General features: G+C 42.4%; 1 protein-coding gene across 2 annotated transcripts; it reads left to right on the top strand.

The window, feature by feature from the left end:
- Positions 1 to 93: 93 nt before the first annotated feature.
- CATSPER2 (cation channel sperm associated 2) lies at positions 94 to 16480 on the top strand. 2 transcript variants are annotated; one of them, XR_009695458.1, is made up of 14 exons: positions 94 to 160; positions 851 to 997; positions 1735 to 1908; positions 2504 to 2572; positions 7186 to 7358; positions 7868 to 8023; positions 8296 to 8420; positions 9803 to 9981; positions 10198 to 10297; positions 10620 to 10676; positions 13349 to 13557; positions 13927 to 14094; positions 15460 to 15797; positions 15902 to 16480. XR_009695458.1 is itself a non-coding variant. In XM_061159268.1 (13 exons), the coding sequence occupies exons 2-13, from the start codon at positions 853 to 855 to the stop codon at positions 15489 to 15491; spliced, it is 1587 nt and encodes a 528-aa protein (XP_061015251.1). In that variant the 5' UTR covers positions 94 to 160; positions 851 to 852; the 3' UTR covers positions 15492 to 16480. The 2 variants fall into 2 exon arrangements, 1 of the variants encoding a protein (XP_061015251.1); XM_061159268.1 differs by having other exon boundaries at positions 15460 to 16480.
- Positions 16481 to 21065: the final 4585 nt, after the last annotated feature.

Genomic DNA, 21065 nt, shown 5'->3' with positions numbered 1-21065 from the left:
CAGTGTGGCAGCCGCCGATTGGCTGTGCGGCGCCTGCGTCGGGCGGGCGGGACCAGCTGGTAACCGCCGAGTGGCCGGAGCGCGGGGCGGGGCCGAGGCAGCGAGCGCCGGGGCGACCCGGGCTGCGAAGGGGGGCCCGGGTCGCTGGCTGCTGCTGGGGGTGGGTCCGGGGGCCAGCCGGAACCCGGGACCGGGCGGGACCGGGCGGGACCGGGCGGGAGCCGGACGTATGGCGCTGCGGAGCTGGGAGCCGACCCTGAGCTCGTCCCGCCTGCGGAGAGCCGACCTCAGGGGGCTCCAGAACCGGAGGCGGAGGAGTTGAAGTCAGGGCTGAGTGGGCGGAAGAGAGCCTGGGCTGAGATGAGGCCCAGGAGCGGGAATTGAGAGAAGGAGCTGGCGCCCGAGGGAGCGCGTTGGAGTGGTCACGCTTGGGATCGGACACATCTTCAAAATGTCAGGCTGTTGCCTTTTACCCAGTTCCTCGTGGAACTGGGTTTTTCTTTTCGGGGGCTGTCCCTGAGCCCTCCGTCTGTCCCACCTCATTGCATTACCTGACTCCTTCAGGTCCAGGTGGTGCTTGAATTCCTCTTTGTCCAACCCCAGGACTCCTACCTTTTGTGGCTGCTGCATTTAACTAGAAATGCTGTCACACGGGTCAAGGCGCCTGGCCGCTTAGTCAACTACGCAGATTCTTTTATGACTCCTGTCTCCTTTTGTTTCAAAAGGCCTTGAGTCTGAGTACAATGTATTTGTCTTCTTAAGGGCGAAGACCTTGGAAGAAAGGGAAGAGAATCTCTAAGTCTTGGTGCAACTCCAAAAATGAAATGACACTCTTTTATTTTCTTAACAGACATGGCCACTTATCACCCATCAGGACACATGCAACTACCCCGGGCTGATGCCATTCGTTCCCGGCTCATTGATACTTTCTCTCTCATCGAGCATCTGCAAGGCTTGAGCCAAGCTGTGCCACGGCACACCATCCGAGAGATACTTGGTCAGCAGCCTGTTTCTTCACTAAGATGCATTTAAGGCTCCCATCCACACCCTTCCCAGGTGGCAAAGTGGTAAAGAATTCTGCCTGCCAATGCAGGAGATGCAGGTTTCATCCCTGGGTGGGGAAGATCTCCTGGAGGAAGAAATGGCAATCCTCTCCAGTATCCTTGCTTGGAAAATCCCATGGACAGAAGAGGAGCCCAGGGGGCTACAGTCCATGGGGTCGCAAAGAGTGGGACACAGCTGAGTGACTGAACACACACACACACATGTAACCACACCCTCCAAAGAGTAGGAAGCAGAGAAAAATTTAAGGGTGGAAAATTCAGGGGAGATTGGTTTGGTTGCAGCTTTAAAAAGTTACACCAAACTTGATAAAGACTTAATAAATAAAACTCTGAATCCAGGAGATAGAACTATGTCCCTTGTTTTCAGGCCTAGGATAGCTAGTAGTCCTGGCTGGCCTGGATATTTCTACCAAGGACACAAAACTTTGAGGGTTGAACCTGTAACTTATCTTGGGAAGGAACAGTGTTGGTCATAAGCAATAGGTTAGCTCTTACTTCAAACTAGTATTAGTTGTTGTGTGAAGGAACAGCAAGGTAAGCCCTTATACTCGGGGGGTCTGGGGGAGTCCATTACTTAACAAGTGTTCCTGCCCCCCAACCCTACCTGCTCTTGATACTCCCAAAGATTTCTTTTTCTATTTATCCACTATCTCTTTTATTTTTGATGTAGATTCTTCCCGTCTGAAGAGTCTTATGTTGGGAGATCAACACCAGCTTGTGCGCTTCTCCATAAAACCTCGTCATGTAGAACGGATTACACATGCCCAGAGGCTAATGAGCACCCTTCGAGTGCGATGCAGCAAGAGGCCACCTCTTTCCTTATGGGCTGGATGGGTCCTTGAGCGTATCCTTTCATGCCACTTATTTTTTTAAAAAAGCTTTATTTTTTATTGGAGTATGGCCAGTTGACAGTGGTGATAGCAGACAGCAAAGGGACTCAGCCATGCATATACATATATCCATTCTCTCCCAAGCTCCGCCCCCATCCCGGCTGCCACAAAACATTGAGCAGAGTTCCCTGTGCTATGCGGTAGGTCCCTGTTGGGTGTCCATTTTAAATATAACAGTGTGTACACGTCGATCCCAAACTCCCTAACTATCCCTTCCTCCTATTCTCCCCACCCCCACCAAGAGTTTTTTGGTTTTTTTTTTTAATTTTTGGCTATACCCCAGGGCATGTGGGACCTTAGTTCTCAGACCAGGGATTGAACCCACACCCCCTGCATTAGAAGGCAGAATCTTAACCACTGGACCACCAGGGAGGTTCCTCTTGCCACTCATTTTTATCCCATTTTACTCTCTCTTGCCTCATCATCTCTCTAAGGACTTATTTTTTCCTTCCCAAACTCCATTTTCTTCTCATTAGGGTTTTATTGCCCTAATTATGTCACCTGCGTAAATTAGAAAGAACTTCATTATGTTTTCTTAAGAGAAGACAGGTCCTATCTTCAGAAACTTTATCATCTTCCTCATCTTTTTGAATACAATTGTGCTGATGGTTGAAATAGGTGAGAACTCACATTGAATGAAAGGATGGGAGTCATTTTTCCTTCAAGTTGATCATTTTACACTTTTGAATGTTATTTGAATTGTGATAGTGACAATTATATTAAGTCTTCTGGATTTGTGCAATTGCCAAGGCCTAGAAACATTGGGAGGGCTCTCAAAAGTAGTCTAAGTTAGTCCAGACACTTAGAGGTAGGGGTAGTAGACGCCTAAGGAATTGGAGATGGGAGAAGCAGCTGTATTTCTTGTGTTGGTTTAGTCTAATACAGGAAGTCCCCTACATATGAACGAGTCATTCCGAGAGTGTATTCATAAGTCCAACAAAGTTAGTCAAGGTACCCAACTAACACCATCTGCTATATAGTGCTACCGCACTGTAATAGGTTTATAATACTTTTCACACAAATAATATGTAAAGAAAAAACAAATAAGGTCTTCCCTGATGGCGCAGTGGTAAAGAATCCATCTGCCAACGCGTGAGACACAGGTTCGATCCCTGATCCAGGAGGCTCCCACATGCCATGGAGGAACAATCCTGTGTGCCACAACTATTGAGCCTGTGCTCTGGAGCCTGTGTACCCTAGAGCCTGTGCTTTGCAACAAGAGAAGCCACCACAGCAAAAAGCCTGTACACCTCAACTAGAAAGTGTCGCTGTTCATCACAATTAGAGAAAGCCCATGCAGCGACAAAGACCCAACACAGCCAAAAATAAATTTTAAAAAAATTTAAAAACTGAAAAAAATAAAATATTTTAAATCTCACAGTACAGTACCTTGAAAGGTACACTACAAGATTTGGCACACAGGAGTTGGCATCAAGTGACCAAGCAAGAAGAGGTACTGACGAGGAGGGAGAGGAGGTGGGAAATGGTAGAGCTGAAGCATCATCGACAATAGGAGATGGAGGGCAAGCTGCAGTTTCATTCACGCCTAATGTTGATGGCAGGTGTTGAACAGGTTCTGGTTCCTTGCTGAATTCATTTCTATCTAGGCTCATGAAAGAAATGATCCAGTGATGTCTGGGTCATAGCTCTTTTTTTTTTTAATCTTGTCCCAGATGACACGGGGGCACTGGATTGTGTTCTGAACGGCTGCTGCAACCTTTTGTGTACTGTTCTATGTTCGGGTTCTGTGCCTCAAAAGCTAATAGTATCTCAAAGAAAATCCCCTCGCCATTTCCTGCGTTGTGACTCTCTCTGGTTCTTCAGTTACTTCTTTCTCTTGTCTCTCTTTGTTCCTTCCTCTGAACCTCCAATTTCTGGTGCCTCTTAGCAGTACCAGCTACATCACCGCTGTTTTACACTTGCTTCTGGACATCCTGGTGTTAAAATAAAGATACTGTGCTCTGTGTGGTACTGTACAGTAAAGTACACAAAAGCACAACCGCATGTAGACGATGCACACGCGTGACCGTGTACACCAGACACATGAGCTAACTTACGTGATTGGATGTGTGAACGCACATTGGCATCTTTGAAAGTTTGTAACTTGAAGGTTCGTGTGTAGGGGACATACTGTGGTTTTTTTTTTTAAATAATCTCCTAATAGAGATACTGAGTGCCTATCAGTGGGTGATCCAACATTTACATTTTTAGAAATAGATTTAGAAAGATTATTTAAGTACAAATAAGAAAGCTCACAATGTATGTAAAGGTACAACTAAGATGTTAGATGAGCCAGAAGAATGACTTAAAGAGTAAATGACTCTAAAACCTGTCATAAATTTTATGAAATGTATTAAAAGCAAAAGAATATTTGGAAAAATCAATGAACTCATTTGATTATCATCTCAAACAAACCACTCAGAAAGGATAGTAAAAGTACTCACTTCCTTGTTTCATCACTATTTGGGGGAAGTTTCCCACCTTAACAGTAGTCTTTTAATGCAGTCAGGTCAAAAGTATTTTAAGACACAACAGTAATTGGTATCATTGGCCAACTCCAGTATACTATATGCTTTGAACTCTTTTAATTCCTCCCCACTGTGGTGAAGATTTTACCCACATTTTCTGTTTCTTATTAATCATGATAATTGGCAAGTGTTTACCTTGTAGGATTAGGAGTATAGATTTAAGCCTTAGAATAAAGTAAATATATGAGATTGCCTGGATCTAATGGGCAGTAAATATATGGAATTCCTTGGATCTAATGGGCAAACCAAAATAGAACAACACTAACCATTCTTTTTGGTAAAACAGCTGAATATGAAATATGATTATTGTGCCAGAGGATGGGTAGACTGTCTGTGTGGCAACCACCTGGCAAGATCATTAGGTACCTTCTCGTGGAAAGAACCCATCTGCCAATGCAGGAGACGTAAGAGATGAGGGTTTAGTCCCTGGGTTGGGAAGATCCCCTGGAGGAGGGCATGGCAACCCACTCCAATATTCTTGCCTGCAGAATCTCATGGACAGACAGAGAAGCCTGGCGGGCTATATTCCATAGGGTTGCAAAGAGTTGGACAGGACTGAAGCAACTTAGCGTGCACGCATGATAGAAAGGCAGGAGGGATTTGGCAGAGGGAAATAATTTGTGACAACAGAGTTTTTTTGAATAGACTAATTTGTGTGATAAACATTAAGACTTTGTTTAGATTTTTAAAAGCAGTTTTCCAGATCATAAATATTACTGTTAGAGATAGGGAGAAAAATAGTAATGTAAGTAACAGTTCTCTAGGTCAAAGCTCCCCTATCTTTGTTGTCCTATGACTTTGTTTCCCAGGAAAACATATATAACTTTGAAAACCTCCTTAGTAATTATAAATCATTTTATTTTATCATATTTTTCCTGTGATATGGAGAAATAAACTGAAGTAAAAATAATATTTTAGAGTAACATGTTACTATTTTATTTTAGTGTTATATAATTTTAATAATAAAATGTGAGTAAATTTATACTTTTTCCATTTTATAAGTGATCATGCTTTTTTTTAAAAGAAAGCATATGATTTGTCTAGAAATGAATTTTTATGTGGCATTATATATTGAGTCAACAAAGCTAGTGGAGGTGATGGAATTCCAATTGAGCTATTTAAGATCCTAAAAGATGATGCTGTTGAAGTGATGCACTCAGTATGTCCGCAAATTTGGAAAACTCAGCAGTGGCCTCAGAGCTGGAAAAGGTCAATTTTTATTCAAATCCCAAAGAAAGGCAATGCCAAAGAATGTTAAACTACAGTAGATTGCACTCATTTCATACGCTAGGAAGGTGATACTCAAAATCCTTCAAGCTAGGTTTCAGTAGTACATGAACCAAGAACTTCCAGATCTACAAGCTGGGTTTAGAAAAGGCAGAGGAACCAGAGATCAAATTGCCAACATTTGTTGGATCATAGAGAAAGCAAAGGAATTACAGAAAAACATCTGCTCATTGACTACGCTAAAATCTTTGTGTGGATCACAACAAACAGGTAACTTACTTACCTCTCTCCGTAGAAATCTGTGTGCCAGCCAAGAAGCAACAGTTAGAACCCAAAAACTGACTGGTTCCAAACTGGTAAAGGAATACAAGGCTGTATATTGTCACTCTGATTATAAATCTATATGCAGAGTACATCATGCAAAATGCTGAGCTGGATGAATCACAAACTGGAATCAAGACTTCTGGGGGAAATATCAACAACCTCAGATTTGTAAATGATACCACTCTAGTGGCAGATAGTGAACAAGAACTAGAGCTTCTTGATAAGGGTGAAAGAGAAGAGTGATGTGATCTTAATGTTTTTTTCCTACAGCATGATATACATCTATTAAGTGTATAGAAGAGGTGAAGAGGGTTGAAAGATGAGTTAAGGAGTCAAAGTTAGCAAATAGATAGGTTCTACAGAGGGTTCAGTTTGGATTCAGTTTGCAGAATAAAATCAATTTTAGGCAAACTAGAAAGGGAAAGTTTTAAAACTAACAAAAGGACTTTCCTGGTGGTCCAGTGGTTAAGGCTCTGCCTTCCAATACAGGGGACATAGGTTCAGTCCCTGGTCAGGGAACTAAGATCCCAGATGCTGAGAGGCAGGTAAACTCACCTGCATGACTAAACCCACCCACGCACCACACCTAGAGAGAAACACCTATGCTGGGAAGCCTGTGTGCTGCCCATGTGCCCCAATGAAGACTCATAACAGCCAAATAAATAAAAATAACCAGGTAATTTCTTATTATAGCCTAATACATCCCATGAACTTGGTTTCTTGTGCCTAGATATGTTATAAAACACTTTCCATACCATGACCCTACATTTTCATTCTTTTCTGACGGCCCATTGCTGCTTTGTGAAGTTTGGTATTCTGGTAACACCAAACAATGGACAGCAGGCAGCGTTGGCAGTAGTTAAGCAATTCCTTGGTGATTTTCTGACCCCAGAGTGAGAAGGCAGTAACTTGTAGCTGTCAACACGTACCAGTACCAACAGGAGATGACTTGAAGCTATTTTTCATGTTCAATTAATTCTGTTTCATAGGTTGAAGCAAAACAGTATTAAGGAGAGAAACTCCTTCATTTTCCAAAAGAAAAATGGCATAGCAGTGCGCAAAACTGTGGCTTTTTAGCAGTTGCTAATCATTCTCTATCATTCAACTTCCCCCTTCTTTAAGCTTTACTCATCCTTTGCTCTGTTCTCACAGAATTGCTCGAATCTGCAAATACCCGATTGGAGACACTGAAGCTGACTCTGGAGGTGGCAGCTTGGTTCATCTTGCTTGTTTTCATCTTGGAGATCCTTCTTATGTGGCTATCCAGCTTTTTCCTCTTCTGGAAGAATGCCTGGAACGTCTTTGACTTTGTGGTCACAGTATTGGTGAGGATAGATAGATATCCTGAAGATTAATTTACTGGACTGAGAAAGACAAGAAAAGATAATTACAGTATAGGAAGAAACAAATAGAAATGTACCTAACCTCCTTATTTTGGTTGTTTTTTCTCTAAAACTAAAAGTCAGGCATTGCAGGAATTGTTATTAGAAGCAAGGAAGAATCTAATCACATTAACCTCAGCAATAACTTCTATCAGGCACTTATTAAATGTCAGGAACTATCCTGTTTTACTTGCTTTTTTTTTTTTTTTAATTTGAGCTCCACAGTAATCCAATGAGATAAGCACTGCATTTATCCCCTTTTTACATCTGAGCAAGTTGAAATGCAGAGTTTAAGTAATTTTTTATAGGGAGACTGAATAGGAAACAGTCCCCAGAAAATGCTATTCAAAGGATGATGACCCAAGAACTATGAAAAAGAAGAGATAAAAAAGGGGCAGCTGTACTGGGTGCTTTGAGGGGTATATTTTACTCACAACCTGTGTTTCCTACAGTCCCTGATGCCTGAGATTGTGGTGCTGGCAGGGGTAACAAGCCAACCTGTATGGCTCCAGTTGCTGAGGATCTGCCGGGTGCTAAGGTCTCTTAAACTCTTTGCACGATTCCATCAAGTTCGAGTCATCATTTTGGCCCTGGTCAGGGCCCTCAAGGTAATTTGACTATTGCAGCTCTATCAAGTGGGCAAAGTGGAAAAACATGGGGGTATAACATGAAACAGTCTGGGTGGGTGAAAGAAGGCAATAAGAGACCCTGTGAAATGTCCATGAGAAAGGGCTGGGGATAAGCCACTGTGTTCAAGAGATGACTGGGCTGAGGCTAGAAGCGAGGGTCTGGTGGGGGATTTGCAGGGTGGGCCAGACTGGGCTGCAGGTGGCAATCAGCCTAGTCTGGCCCAGCTCTGACTCAAGGTCATGGCCCTCAGAGCATGACCTTCCTCCTGATGTTGCTGCTCATCTTCTTCTACATTTTTGCCGTGGCTGGTGTCTACTTCTTCGAGAATTACACCCGTTCACCTCGCCGGGACCTGGAGTATCATGAGTGCTTCTCGTAGGCAGGACTGGGTGTGGGGGGGAGCCTGGAGGGTGGGGGAGAGAATCTGGACATGAGACTGGGAAGCGAACCCAAAGTGCAGTAATACAAGTATAGTCTGTTGTAAGAAATGGGAATAGAACACTGGAGGGAGAGGGAATGAGAAAGCAAAGAATAGTGAGTGGTATTAGCTCCAATTTTGAGAATAGGGCAGCTAGTTCCTGGTTTGCTCTGGGTTTTGCAAATTCAAACTTACCCTCATCAACTATCTTTAAAAAGCAGTATACTCCAGTGGTTAAGCCCTGGTTTCTATGCTTCAGTTACCTCTTTTGAAAAATGGGATTAAAAGTAGCATAACTTCATGAGTATAGGGATAAATGATGTAATTTATTTAAGCACTTACACAGCATTTCACACATTGTTAGTGATCAATAAATGTTACCATGAGTCTTGAGCTTGGTCACTGGTTTTACTGCAATCTCTCAGTGTAGAAATTACACATGAACATACTTACACTCTTTCAAAAGTAAAATCCTAGTAATCTCTGTCTAGAGAACTCTGATTACTAGTAGAAAGTCTATTTGGATTTAGAGGAGACAAAGTTATTTATGAATTGGAATCCAATCTTGTCAGCACTTCTCTATCTTAGACTAACAGGTGGTTTTGTAAGAGTATTGATTTAGGGACGTCATAGAATTCATTCTATTCAGGCTCTGATGTTTTCAATAATTTGTATATGGAGGGATAACAGGGAAAATTTAGATATCTTCTGAGATCTTTTGTGATATATTCATCATCATTCATTATCTGGAATCACATGTTTATGCCACGTATCCATCCACTTACTTGGCTATCAATTCATGCAGCAAACCAAGTAGGCATGATGTTTGCTAAATTTGTGACTCTACTAGGTGAAGTCCATACTACACTGAAGGACAGGGTAGAATGAATGTGCAAAAATAATGTGTAGTTGGTGATTCAATTTTTAAAAATTTATTTATTTTAATTGGAGGCTAATTACTTTACAGTATCGTGGTGATTTTTGCCATACATTCACATGAATCAGCCATGGGTGTACATGTGTTCCCCATCCTGAACCCCCCTCCCTGGTGATTCAATTTTTAAACATTCAGTTAATACCTATGTATTGAGTACCTACTGTGCCCCAGGCACTGATGGAATACTGAGAGATATTCATAGATTATTCATAACAAGGGAAAAGCAAGTAAAACAATCTCAAACTGAAGATTAGGTTAAAAAAAAAAAAACGAGTATGGTAGAAAAGGAGCCGAAGTCAGAGCAAACTGCAAAGAAGTGCTCTTATGTTGCTGTGAGAGTATGAATGATAGTGTTTCGTAGAGAATTAGCTCCCTCTGTACACACATCTCCTTTTCCTTTAGGGACCTACTGAATTCCATAGTAACCGTGTTCATTCTCTTCACCCTGGATCACTGGTATGCACTGCTTCAGGACACCTGGAAGGTGCCTGAGGTCAGTCGCGCCTTCAGCAGCATCTATGTCATCCTCTGGTTGTTACTTGGTTCCATTATCTTTCGAAATATCATAGTAGCCATGATGGGTAAGCATAGAAGAGGTGAAACTTGGTGGGAGGGGGAGGTTGGGAAGAAGTTAGAGTGAAAGCTAGGTTTGCTGGATTACAGAGGGAGGAGAATCTGATGTAACAGGAAAAGTGTGGGCCCTGGAATGGATATTTCACTTGGTTTCTCCCCACCCAAGCGGTCTCCCCCGGTCTAGTCACCGCCGCCTTCTGACTCCTAATGGCCCTTTGGGGCAGTTACTAACTTCCAGAATATCAGGAATGAGCTGAACGAGGAGATGACACACCTGGAGGTCCAGTACAAAGCCGACATATTCAAGCGGCAGATCATCCAGAGGTCTGCTGTCTTGTTTTCATACACACCTTCAGTTCTGGAGGGTTTCCTGATCTCACCCCCTATTTCTACTCCTTGGCCTTCATCCCATTTCCTGCTGTGTGACAGATTTGCCTCAGAGTTAGAATTCCCCAGCTCTAAAATACTGCCTGATTCTTTATCCACTTTCAGGGCTTTCCCACTCTTTTTCACTCCTATACTACAACTTGTTCTCCTCACTCAGTTTTCTTCACTTAATGATCAGAATTCTTCTTTTTCCTTACTACCCTCCTGCTTCAGTGTAACTCTCTTCACTGTTTTGCTTTTTATTTTTTTTTCTTTTCAGGAGACAAAACCTAATCCCTGAGGCACAGAGGTCAAGCATTAGCAAACTGGATGCCAGGTTAGGAGTGAAGTGGGATGCACACCTGTGAAAGTGGTAGAAAACCAAAGGTGAAGATTGGCTTTGAGAGAGGGTTCTGTTCCTTCAATAACTACTTATTGTATCGGGTTGAACGGTGGCCTCCAAGAAGATATGTCCATGTCTTAACCCCCGGAACCTGCGAACATGACCTTATTTGGAAAAAGGGTCTTTGCGGATGCAAATAAATTAAGGATCTTGAGATGTGATCATCCTGGATTATCCAGGTGGGCCATAAGTCCAGTGACAAGGAGCCTCATAAGATATGGGAGAGAAGACATAGACACAGAATAGGAGAAGTTATCAAGACAGAGACAGAGCTTGGAGTGATGCAACCATAAGCCAAAGGAAGTCAGTGGATGCCAGGCAACTACCAGAAGCTAGAAGAAGCAAGGAACCTTCTGTCCTTGAGCTTCCAAAGGGAGCAATATCCCTGTTGACATGTTGATTTCAGATTTCCAGCTTCCAGAATTGTGAGAGAATAAATTTCTGTTGTTTTAGGCTGCCAAGTTTGTGGTAATTTGTTATCACAACCATAGGAAACTAGTAAAAGTACCTTCCATGAAACAGATGCTATTCAAAGCCTTGAATATTCAGCAGTAGACAAGAGAGCAGAAAGAAAAAGAAGAAATGCATCAACTAATAATTATTGAATACTTATCAGTTGCTTGGAACATATCAGTGAACAAAATAGACAATAATGCCTGTTCTCATTGGAACTTATATAAAATAGTAGGAGGAAAGAGACAATAAACAATGAACGTATTAGAAAGAAAATTAATATGTTAAAATATGATAAGCATTTAATATAAAAAGTATATTTGTGTATAACTGAGTATAACATTTGCAATGTTCAGCAGAAATTAACCCAACATTGCAAATCAACTATACTTCAATTAAAAAATTTAAAAATATGATAAGCATTATGAAAAAGTAAAATGTAGAACAGGTTAAGGGGGATTGGAGTATAGGGTGGGGATTCACTATGGGTTTTAATTTTAAACAGATAGAGTGGCCTTATTGAGGACGTAACATTTGAGCAAAGACTGGGAGGACGTGAGGGCATTACTACGTGGATATCTATGGGAGGAGTGTTATCGGCAGAGGGAACAGCTAGTACCAAGGTCCTAAACAAGAAGCATGCCTGGTGGTGGTTGAGAAATGGCAAGGACACTATTGTGACTGAAGCAGAGTGAGCAGCGGGGAGAGTGATAGGAGATGAGGTCAGAAAGACAATGGGGACCTGATAGGGTTGGGGGGACCACTTTAAGGACTTAGGCTTTGATTTTGGGTGAAAAGGGGAACGTAGCAGAGTAACGACATGTAATGACTTATGTTTAAGAAGGATTAGTCTGGTGACTTCCCTGGTGGTCCAGTGGTTAGGAATATACCTTGCAATGCAGAGGACACAGGTTTGATACCTGCTCCGGGAAGTAAGATCCCACATGTGTTGGGGCAACTAAGTTCACACACTGTAACTCAGACCCAGTGCAGCCAAATAAATATTTTTAAAAGAGAGAAGGATTAGTCTGGTTGCTGTGTTGATGATAGACTGTAAGAAGAACAAGAAGAGAAGTGTAGAGATGAGTTAGGCTATGCTGCTATCCAAGCAAGAGATGATGGTTCAAGCCAGAGTGGCACCAATACTAATGAGAAAAGATATATATATATATATATATATTTTTTTTTTTTTTAAGATATATTTTGAAGGTAGAATCAACAGGATTTCTTGGTGGGTTGGATGTAGGTTATGAGAGAAGAATTAAGGATGAGAGTTCTGACCTGAGCAGGAAGGGTCAGTTAGCTGAGATGGGGAAGACTGTGAATGGAAGATTGGTGGGAAAAGAGCTTAGTTTTTATTGGATTTAAGATGTCCATTAGACATTCAAGCTTTCTACATGAGTAAAAGTTATATATTCAAGTCTGGTTTAAGGAGTGACATCTGGACAAGGGGCTTAAATTTGCATCTGAAGTGAAAGTGTTAGTCACTCAGTCGTGTCTGATGTGACCCCATGGACTGTAGCCTGCCAGGCTCCTCTGTCCATGGAATTCTCCAGGTGAGGATACTGGAGTGGGTAGCCATTCTCTTCTCCAGGGGATCTTTCTGATCCAGGGATCAAACACAGGTCTCCTGCATTGCATGTCGATTCTTTACCATCTGAGCCACCAGGGATCTAGGAGGCATTTAAACTCAGGAGATGAGATCCCCAAAGGAGCAACTGTAAATGGAGAAGATATAAAGACCTGAGCACACGGTCCCTCTGATAATGAGATGGAATCGAGGGGGCAGGGGGCATAGTTGTGGTGTAATAGACATAGGGCCAAGGGCTGTGGGTGGGGCTAAAACTCTGAAAAATAAGGTGGAGTGTGGAATGTGAAAGCCTGGGTAAGATTGAGCACAGAAGTTATGCAGTGAAGAGCACTAATAGAAGTGCATCCCATTGGTTAATTTAGGTCAGATATGCTTAAGCTTAGATCTTGGCAGCAGTTTTTTAGGTGTGAGGTAGAAATTCAGAGGCTGAGATGCCACAACAGAGATGCCTCATTGCTTTTAAGTTCTACTTTTAGGCCAGGGCCAGGACTAGAATAGTGATAGAACTAGTTATATTGTGTAGATGTATTTGAAGTAATGAAATTTCCCTTTTCACTTACAGAGATGCCAGTCAACGAGAGAGAGCTTCAGACTTAACAGAAGCTTCTAAACAAGAGTCTAAACAGAGTGCCACTAGAAAGGGTTCAGAAGCATCTAAGTCAATAACAAAGTCCTTGTCCAAAAGGGGAAAGTCTACATCTTCCTTCTCTTCCTCCTCTTCATCTTCCTCCTGCTCGTCTATTTCTAGCTCCAGATGTTATGACCCTATCGGTAAGCAGAAGGTTTCTTCCAGTTGAATTCAGACCCCTCTTTTCCATGAGACATCCCAAAATCTTAATAAGAGTCCTCCCACTGTGTGTTATTTCCCCATTTTCTCCACCAGTCCGATGTTCTGGCCTTGATTACTTTCTTCACACCTCTTCATTTCCTCTGTGATTCTGCTGCAGTTTTTAAAAATATGGTGTGGCTTTCTTTGTTTACTGTAAAAGTGGTTTCTTGGTGCTACACATTTTTTCCTTCTCTCCTTCCCACATCCTCTTTCATCCCTGCTTTCTCCACCTCTACCCCCATAGAATTTATCAGCTTTTATCCAACTTCCATGAATCTCAATATATTTTTAAGAAGCATTCCTCCCTCCAGGTCAGCTGGACTGGGAGACTCACGTGCACCAGAATCTGCCTGGGCTAATGGACATGGATCAGGATGAACGTGTTGTCTGGCCTAGAGATTCACTCTTCCGGTATTTTGAGTTGCTAGAAGAGCTTCAGTATAACCTGGAGGAGCGTAAGCGGTTACAAGAGTTTGCAGGTATGCCATGGATGCTAGGAGTTAAGTTCATCAGAACAGCGTATATAACTGGGGAGACAGAGTATGTTCGCTGTTGTGGCATCTCAGCCTCTGAATTTCTACCTCACACCTAAAAAAGGCAAATTCAGCATTTGGCATATCACTTTCTGGGCATGTGTCTTGATTTCTTCTAACCTAGTGAGGCCCTGACAACTCTGCTTCTCTGGTTATTATTTAGTCACTAAGTCATATCTGACTCTTTGTGACCCCATGGACCATAGCCCGCCAGCCTCCCCTGTCCATGGGATTCCCCAGGCAAGAATACCGGAGTGGGTTGCCATTCCCTTCTCCAGGGGATCTTCCCCACCCAAGGGTCAAACCCGCGTCTCTTGTGCCTCCTGCATTAGCAGGCAGGTTCTTTACCGCTGTGCCACGTGGGAATCTCCCTGGTAGGGGACTCAAATCTTGTGATGTCTGAGAGCTGATTTCCCAAGAGAAAAGTATCCAGTTCCAGCTATTGGGAATTAGCATAGTAAGGTGGGCTTTTGCTCTGTTTGGGCAGCCCACCCCCTTTTGTAATGCGTGTTTCCTCTCTTTGAAGGTCACCTTTCAGACCCAGGCAGTAAGGGCCTCAGGCTCAAGTTTGATAGCTGTGAGGATTGGATAGTTGGCAGAAAGCTCTCAAGAGCCCACTGTCCTCAAGAGATTTATGAATTCTCTTCCTTTCAGTCCTTTCTAGAGTCGGCCCATACAGAGACAATATGTGATTGAAATAGCAGAGTTTGATTTAAGCTGAGAATTACCTGCTCAAAATTATCTTTCCTTATTTCTCACTTGAGATTTCACTACCTGGAGATGAATTTGGATCAATGAATTTTTCCTCTAAAAATACAAAAACTAGAAGAGTTAGGGGCATTTTTATACTTTTACAGTTTAATATGGATTAGTGTTATCCTCCTAATACCTGGCTAAAATCAACCCAAAGTGAAAATATCAATGGGGGAAGAGGAATGTGCCCCCCAGAGGTGGGCACAGGAGAGCAATAAGAGGAATTTGTAACATTGAAACATGGAATTGAGAGCAGGATGTCAGACAGGTTTTGCCTACTTCAGAATGGTGCATTTTTCCAGTTGTCCTGGCCTTGCCTCCCCATGTATTCTGGGGAGAACAGGGTGAAAGAGAGGTAAAGGTAGCAAGGTGGTTTCTTTAAATACTGGTTAATTCATCTGTGGCCAAGAGGACAGACTCATACAGCTTAATTTAGAGTAAAGATTAGTAAAGATGAGTAGGAACCTAAAACCCAGAGAAGCAGGATCTTCACCAAACATTTGTATGTTCTGAATATTCTCAGGTGTCCAGCCTCACAGTCTATTTGTTTCTTTACAGTGCAGGCACTGATGAACTTTGAAGACAAGTAAAGCTGACAGTGGATGGCTTCACTATTTTTGGCCAACATAAATGAAGGAAATAGCTGGAAATGTAGAATTCAAAGTCTAATAAATCCTGTTGATAACTGTGCAGTGATCTGTCTCGGAGACAGAGGGGATACTGAAACAATAACAAGATCAGGTGAAAGTTGGTTCAGATGCTGCTGGGGGCCCCAGTTGTTGGCTTTCTACCCTTTCCACAGCTCCTGAGTCTCACTCTTCCCTTGGCATTGTCACTATAGCCCCCATCTTTTCTGAAGCATCTACTTCCTGCTAGAATCCTAATTTACCTCACTGGTGAGTACAGGTCCCTGGGGGTTGGGGGTGAGGAGACCCCAGAAGCTGTGAGTGTAACTAATCGAAAACTCTTGTTGCCGTTGCTTTGGCCACCTGATTCAAAGAGCCAACTCACTGGAAAAAGACTGTGATGCTGGGAAAGACTGAAGGCAAAAGAAGGGGGTGACAGAGGATGAAATGGTTAGACAGCATCACTGACTCCAGGGACATGAATTTGAGCAAACTGGGAGATAGTGGGCAGGGAAGCCCAGTGCTGCAGTCCATGGGGTCGAAAAGAGTTGGACGTGACTTAGCGACTCAACAGCAGCAACAGTCGTTCCCACTGCTACTCTAAGAACATTGCTTCTCCTGTGCACCGTTAACTTTACTCAAAGTTTTAATCAAAGTGTTTTCACCTGTTTCCAGGCCAAAACTGAGTCCCTTTTTTCCATTGCTATTTCTGAGGGCATTGAGTCTACTCTGTAGGGGGCAGGGCAAATCTGTATGTCCCACAGATTTTTAGTGTTAGAACAGACCTCAGAGTTAATCTGTCTCCCGTCAAAGTAGCAAGACTTTACAGAACATCACTGAAAGGGGGTTATCCAATGTTTGATGTTTCTAGTTACTGGTAACATTATCTAGACAGGATCCTGTTGGATGACTCAAATCTTTAGAAATGTTTATTATTAAAAATTCTATCACTTGTTGAGTGTTAACATGTATGAACATATATGTGTATGAGGAATACTTGAAACACTAAATTGTATACTCTAAAATGGTAACTTTTATATGAATTAAATCTCAATTTTTAAAATAAAGTAAGGAAAGATTATCTAAAACTAAGAACTAATATTGTTTCAAGGAAAAGCATTTTAGACATTTCCCATAAAATATGGAACACAATGCAAATGTTTGAAAAATGAACGTCAGTATTATATTTAAAATCTTGTACTAATGGACTTCCCTGGTGGCTCAGTGGTAAAGAATCCACCTGCCAATGCAGAACGCACGGGTTCAGTCCTTGATCTGGGATGATCCCACTTGCCACAGAGCAGCTAGGCCCATATACCACAACCATTGAGCCTGTGTTCTGCTACAAGAGAAGTCACCACAATGAGAAGCCTGTGCACCTCAACTAGAGAGCGGCCCCCAATCACCTAGAGAAAACTAGAGAAAAGCCCAAGCAGCAATGAACAGCCAGCACAACCGAAAATAAATCAATAAAATTATAAACTCGTATAAGAAGAAATATGGCATCAATATTTGGAGCGAAGAACTACAGATACAATTTTAGATGCTCTTGTAGACCTAGCAACCTCAAAGGAATCAACCAGAATTAGAGATAACAAAAGATTTCCATTTAATTAGCACAAATAGAAGAAAAGTGGACTGGAGTCAGAAGCCTGGGAAACAGGAACGTTTGAAGGATAGGAGGAGAAAGAGCAGCCAGAAAGAAGTCTGAGAGGAAAAAAAAAAAAGTTTGAGAGGGAGACTTCCCTGGTGGTCCAGTGGCTAAGACTCTGCACTCCCAATGCAGGGAGCCCGGGTTTGAGATCTGGTCAGGGAACTAGATCCCACATGCCACAACTAAGAGATTCCACATGCTGCAACTAAGGCCTGGTTCAGCCAAATAAATAAATAAATATATATATACACATACATAAAAGGAGTTAAAAGAATGAGGCAGCAAGCACAGGCCATTCATTTAAGAAGGTTAGATATAAAAAGGGGAAGGGGAATCAGTCATCATATAGCTATAATGTGCTTTTGAAATTTTAATGTGTGTATGTAACACTTGATTCAATAGGCCCCGAGGATGGGACCTGAGATTCTGTACTTTCTAACATGTCAACAAGTGAAGCCAATTCTGCTGGTCCTCAGACCCTACTCAAAAAAACTACTCAAAGACGCTACTCAGGGAGTTCCCTGGCAGTTCAGTGGTCAGGACTCCACACGCTCACTGCCGAGGGCCCAGGTTCAATCCCTGGGTGGGGAACTAAGATCCTACATTCCGCAAGCACCACAGGCACGACCAAAACATTTTTTTTCTGACAAAATAAAAAATATTTCAGGGCCTAAGGATCAAGCCCCGCTGGCAATGAGTCCATTACTCCTCCAGCTTCCTTTTTATCCTTGCTCTGACCTAGTATCCCTGCTAAGAGTGAGTAAAGATCTCTCAGTTGTGTTGGACTCTTTGCGACCCCATGGACAATAGAGCCCATGGAATTCTCCAGGCCAGAATACTGGAGTGGGTAGCCTTTCCCTTCTCCAGGGGATCTTCCCAACCCAGGGATCGAACCCAGGTCTTGCACATTGCAGGCGGATTCTTTACCAGCTGAGCTATCAGGGAAGCCCGTCTATAGCCCATCTATAACTATCCTTGAGTCAAGGAAGAGATTCAAACGCTATGCCAGGTAACAATGATGGTTCCTCAAGAGCATTTTGGAAGAGAAGTTAGGATTTAGATACTGTTGTGATGTAATTAAAATTTTTTTTGCATATGGTTTGTAATAAGCTTTAATTTTGGACCATAGTTTCCCTGTTTGATCTCCAAACATCTTCAAATATCAGTGGATGGATACATGACTTTAGTTATGTGTTTTTATTTTACCCATGGTGTTTTTATCTTAAACTTTATTTTGTGTTGGAGTTATAGCTGCTTAGTAATGTTGTGACAGTTTCAGGTGGACAGCATAGGGGCTCAGCCATACATATACATGTGTCCATTCTCCCCCAAACTCCCCTTCCCTCCTGTATGATGTTTTTCGTGTAAGGTGTTTCTGTTTAAAGACACCTTACTTAATTATAATATGTTGTTGATTCAGTAACATTGGCCTCTTCCAGCAGTACTATAACTCATACTTGAATAATGTTTATCATACACACATTTTCTCGTAAGTTGCATTGCAGACTTCCTGTGCATTAGGAGCGTGAAGCTGGGAGACCATTTTAAACAGTGAAATTACTAACAAAAAGCACAAAAAATACTAAAATTGTGGCACTAGATAGATGGTGAAAAGGACACGTATTTACAGTGTGAGAAGAAGGTAGAGTATTGCCTTGTTTCCCATCCAAGTGCCAACCAGCGGCCCTGCCTAGCTCCCGAGATCAGAAGAGATGAAGCACGTTCAGGGTAGTGTGGGCACGGAGGAGTACTGCCTTGTGTGACCTCAGCTAGGGATGTGCACACCAAGCGACTCAGATTTTTCACCACTCTGCTCATGTTTGTGAATGACTGTGAGATTGCCATGGATACTGATTCTGGGGTCACAGATAAATTTTAGTAAGCAGAGGAATCCGCAGACAGAGTTCACAAATAAGAGTTGACTAAATGCTGCGTGGTAAATCGGGGCTAATTGGCCTTATGATACTGCTGTCTCAACCTGTGGTTTCCAGGTTACCTCAACAGCCTCACTCACTCGCTCTTAAGCTCTTTGGTCATTTACTATCCATTAGCCAAGACTAATCACCTGACTCCACCTAACTGCAAGAGATCTGGGGGTTGCTTGGGTCCTTAGTGAGCCGTATATATCTATATCTCAGTTATAAAAGGCAAACTGGAAAGGGAGGAAAATGGGACTTCCCCTGCAGTCCAGTGTCTAAGACGCCGAGCTTCCACTGGAGGGGGCCCAGGCTCAATCCTGGATCGGTCGGGGAACTAAGATCCCAAATGCTTTACAAAGAGAAGTCTGTGTTCCAATCAGAAAGCGCCCTGTGGTTGGTTTGGGAAATTGAGGATGTTTCAGATCTCTCAACTCCCTTGGCTTCTCCCAAGTATCTCCATTCCAGTTGCCACATCACAGAGCATAGTAATCACCCCACTAATCTAACCCACTTCACTTAAGCAAAGCACATGATTAATTTCCTGCTCTGAACCCCTGTCACTTCAGTTTGTTGGTTCCGGATTGCTCTTACCATTTGCTTATCCATGGATTGGAACTTGTCTTGCTTTTGTTGAACTTTTACCAGACTATAAGCAATAACTTGCTTATATTGAATAAGGCTGATATATTTGCTATAAACCCTAAGCACTTCACCCTCAGTTGGCACATAGTCTGAATCCTTGGCAGCAACAGGACTGATTAATCTGCTCCACCATCTGGTGGACTGCCAAGAATTTCCCATTCTGGTTTGAGGAAGTCCTCATTGTTCCCTTCTCTGCTTGACTCAGCTAGTTCCACACTTGTTCTAAAGGTCTTTCACTCCAAGACACTACCTCTTGGTAACAATTTCTGTATTAATTACAACTCTTTAGCTTCAAATAAAAGAATCATATTGAGCTAGACTAATAATAAGTCACATTTAGTGAATGTTTATTCTGTACAGTGCCTAGCACATGATAGGTAGTTATTATTTTTTTAATGAATGCCAGGCACTGTGCTGAATACTTTAAATGCCTTATCAAATTTAATACTCGTGACAACTCTATACTAGTATTTCTCATTTTGGCAGAAAAGAACACTGTGACACCGAGAAGTTTAGAAACTGCCCAGGACACACTGCCAGTATATGTGGGAGCCAGGATGTGAATCCAGTCAAGTCATATTTTGCTACCTTATCAGCAAAAGGGAGAATTTATTTTAAGAGGGTTGTTACAGAATGAAGGGCAGAAATTTAAGTGGATTACAGGATGGGTTGGAACCAGGAATAGAAAACTGTTGGGAACCCAGGCGTATTCTTCCTCTGATTCTCCTCTCTGTTTTTCAAACTAGATGTGGTAACTTTGATGAGCAAAGAGAAAATACTGGCAAAGTGACACAATAGATCATTTCACTGGTCTAACTTTTTGACTCACTTTGGAAAATCCCAGCACCGCCCTCACCTCCTTTGATTGCCGTGGGCCAAGTTATTCCATTTCTTTGGGCCTCCATGTCCTCATCCATAAAATGAGAAGTTTTTACCAGAGGATTTCTCAAGTCTTAGAACAGAATTTTGGACTCTGTGGGAGAAGGCGAGGGTGGGATGTTTAGAGAGAACAGCATCGAAACATGTGTATTATCTAGGGTGAAACAGATCACCAGCCCAGGCTGTATGCATGAGACAAGTGCTCGGACCTGGTACACTGGGAAGACCCAGAGGAATCGGGTGGAGAGGGAGGTGGGAGGGGGGATCGGGATGGGGAATACATGTAAATCCATGGCTGATTCATGTCAATGTATGACAAAAACCACTACAATATTGTAAAGTAATTAACCTCCAACTAATAAAAATAAATGAAAAAAAGTCTATGATCTTAAGTGAAACTTCTAGGACAGAGGTGCAGTAATAATGGATTTGAACATAAGGGTT

Source organism: Dama dama, chromosome 13 (assembly GCF_033118175.1).
Source record: "Dama dama isolate Ldn47 chromosome 13, ASM3311817v1, whole genome shotgun sequence".
Taxonomy (NCBI): Eukaryota; Metazoa; Chordata; class Mammalia; order Artiodactyla; family Cervidae; genus Dama; species Dama dama.
Note: the sequence above shows the minus strand (reverse complement) of the source record. Positions and strands in the feature narration are given on the sequence as shown.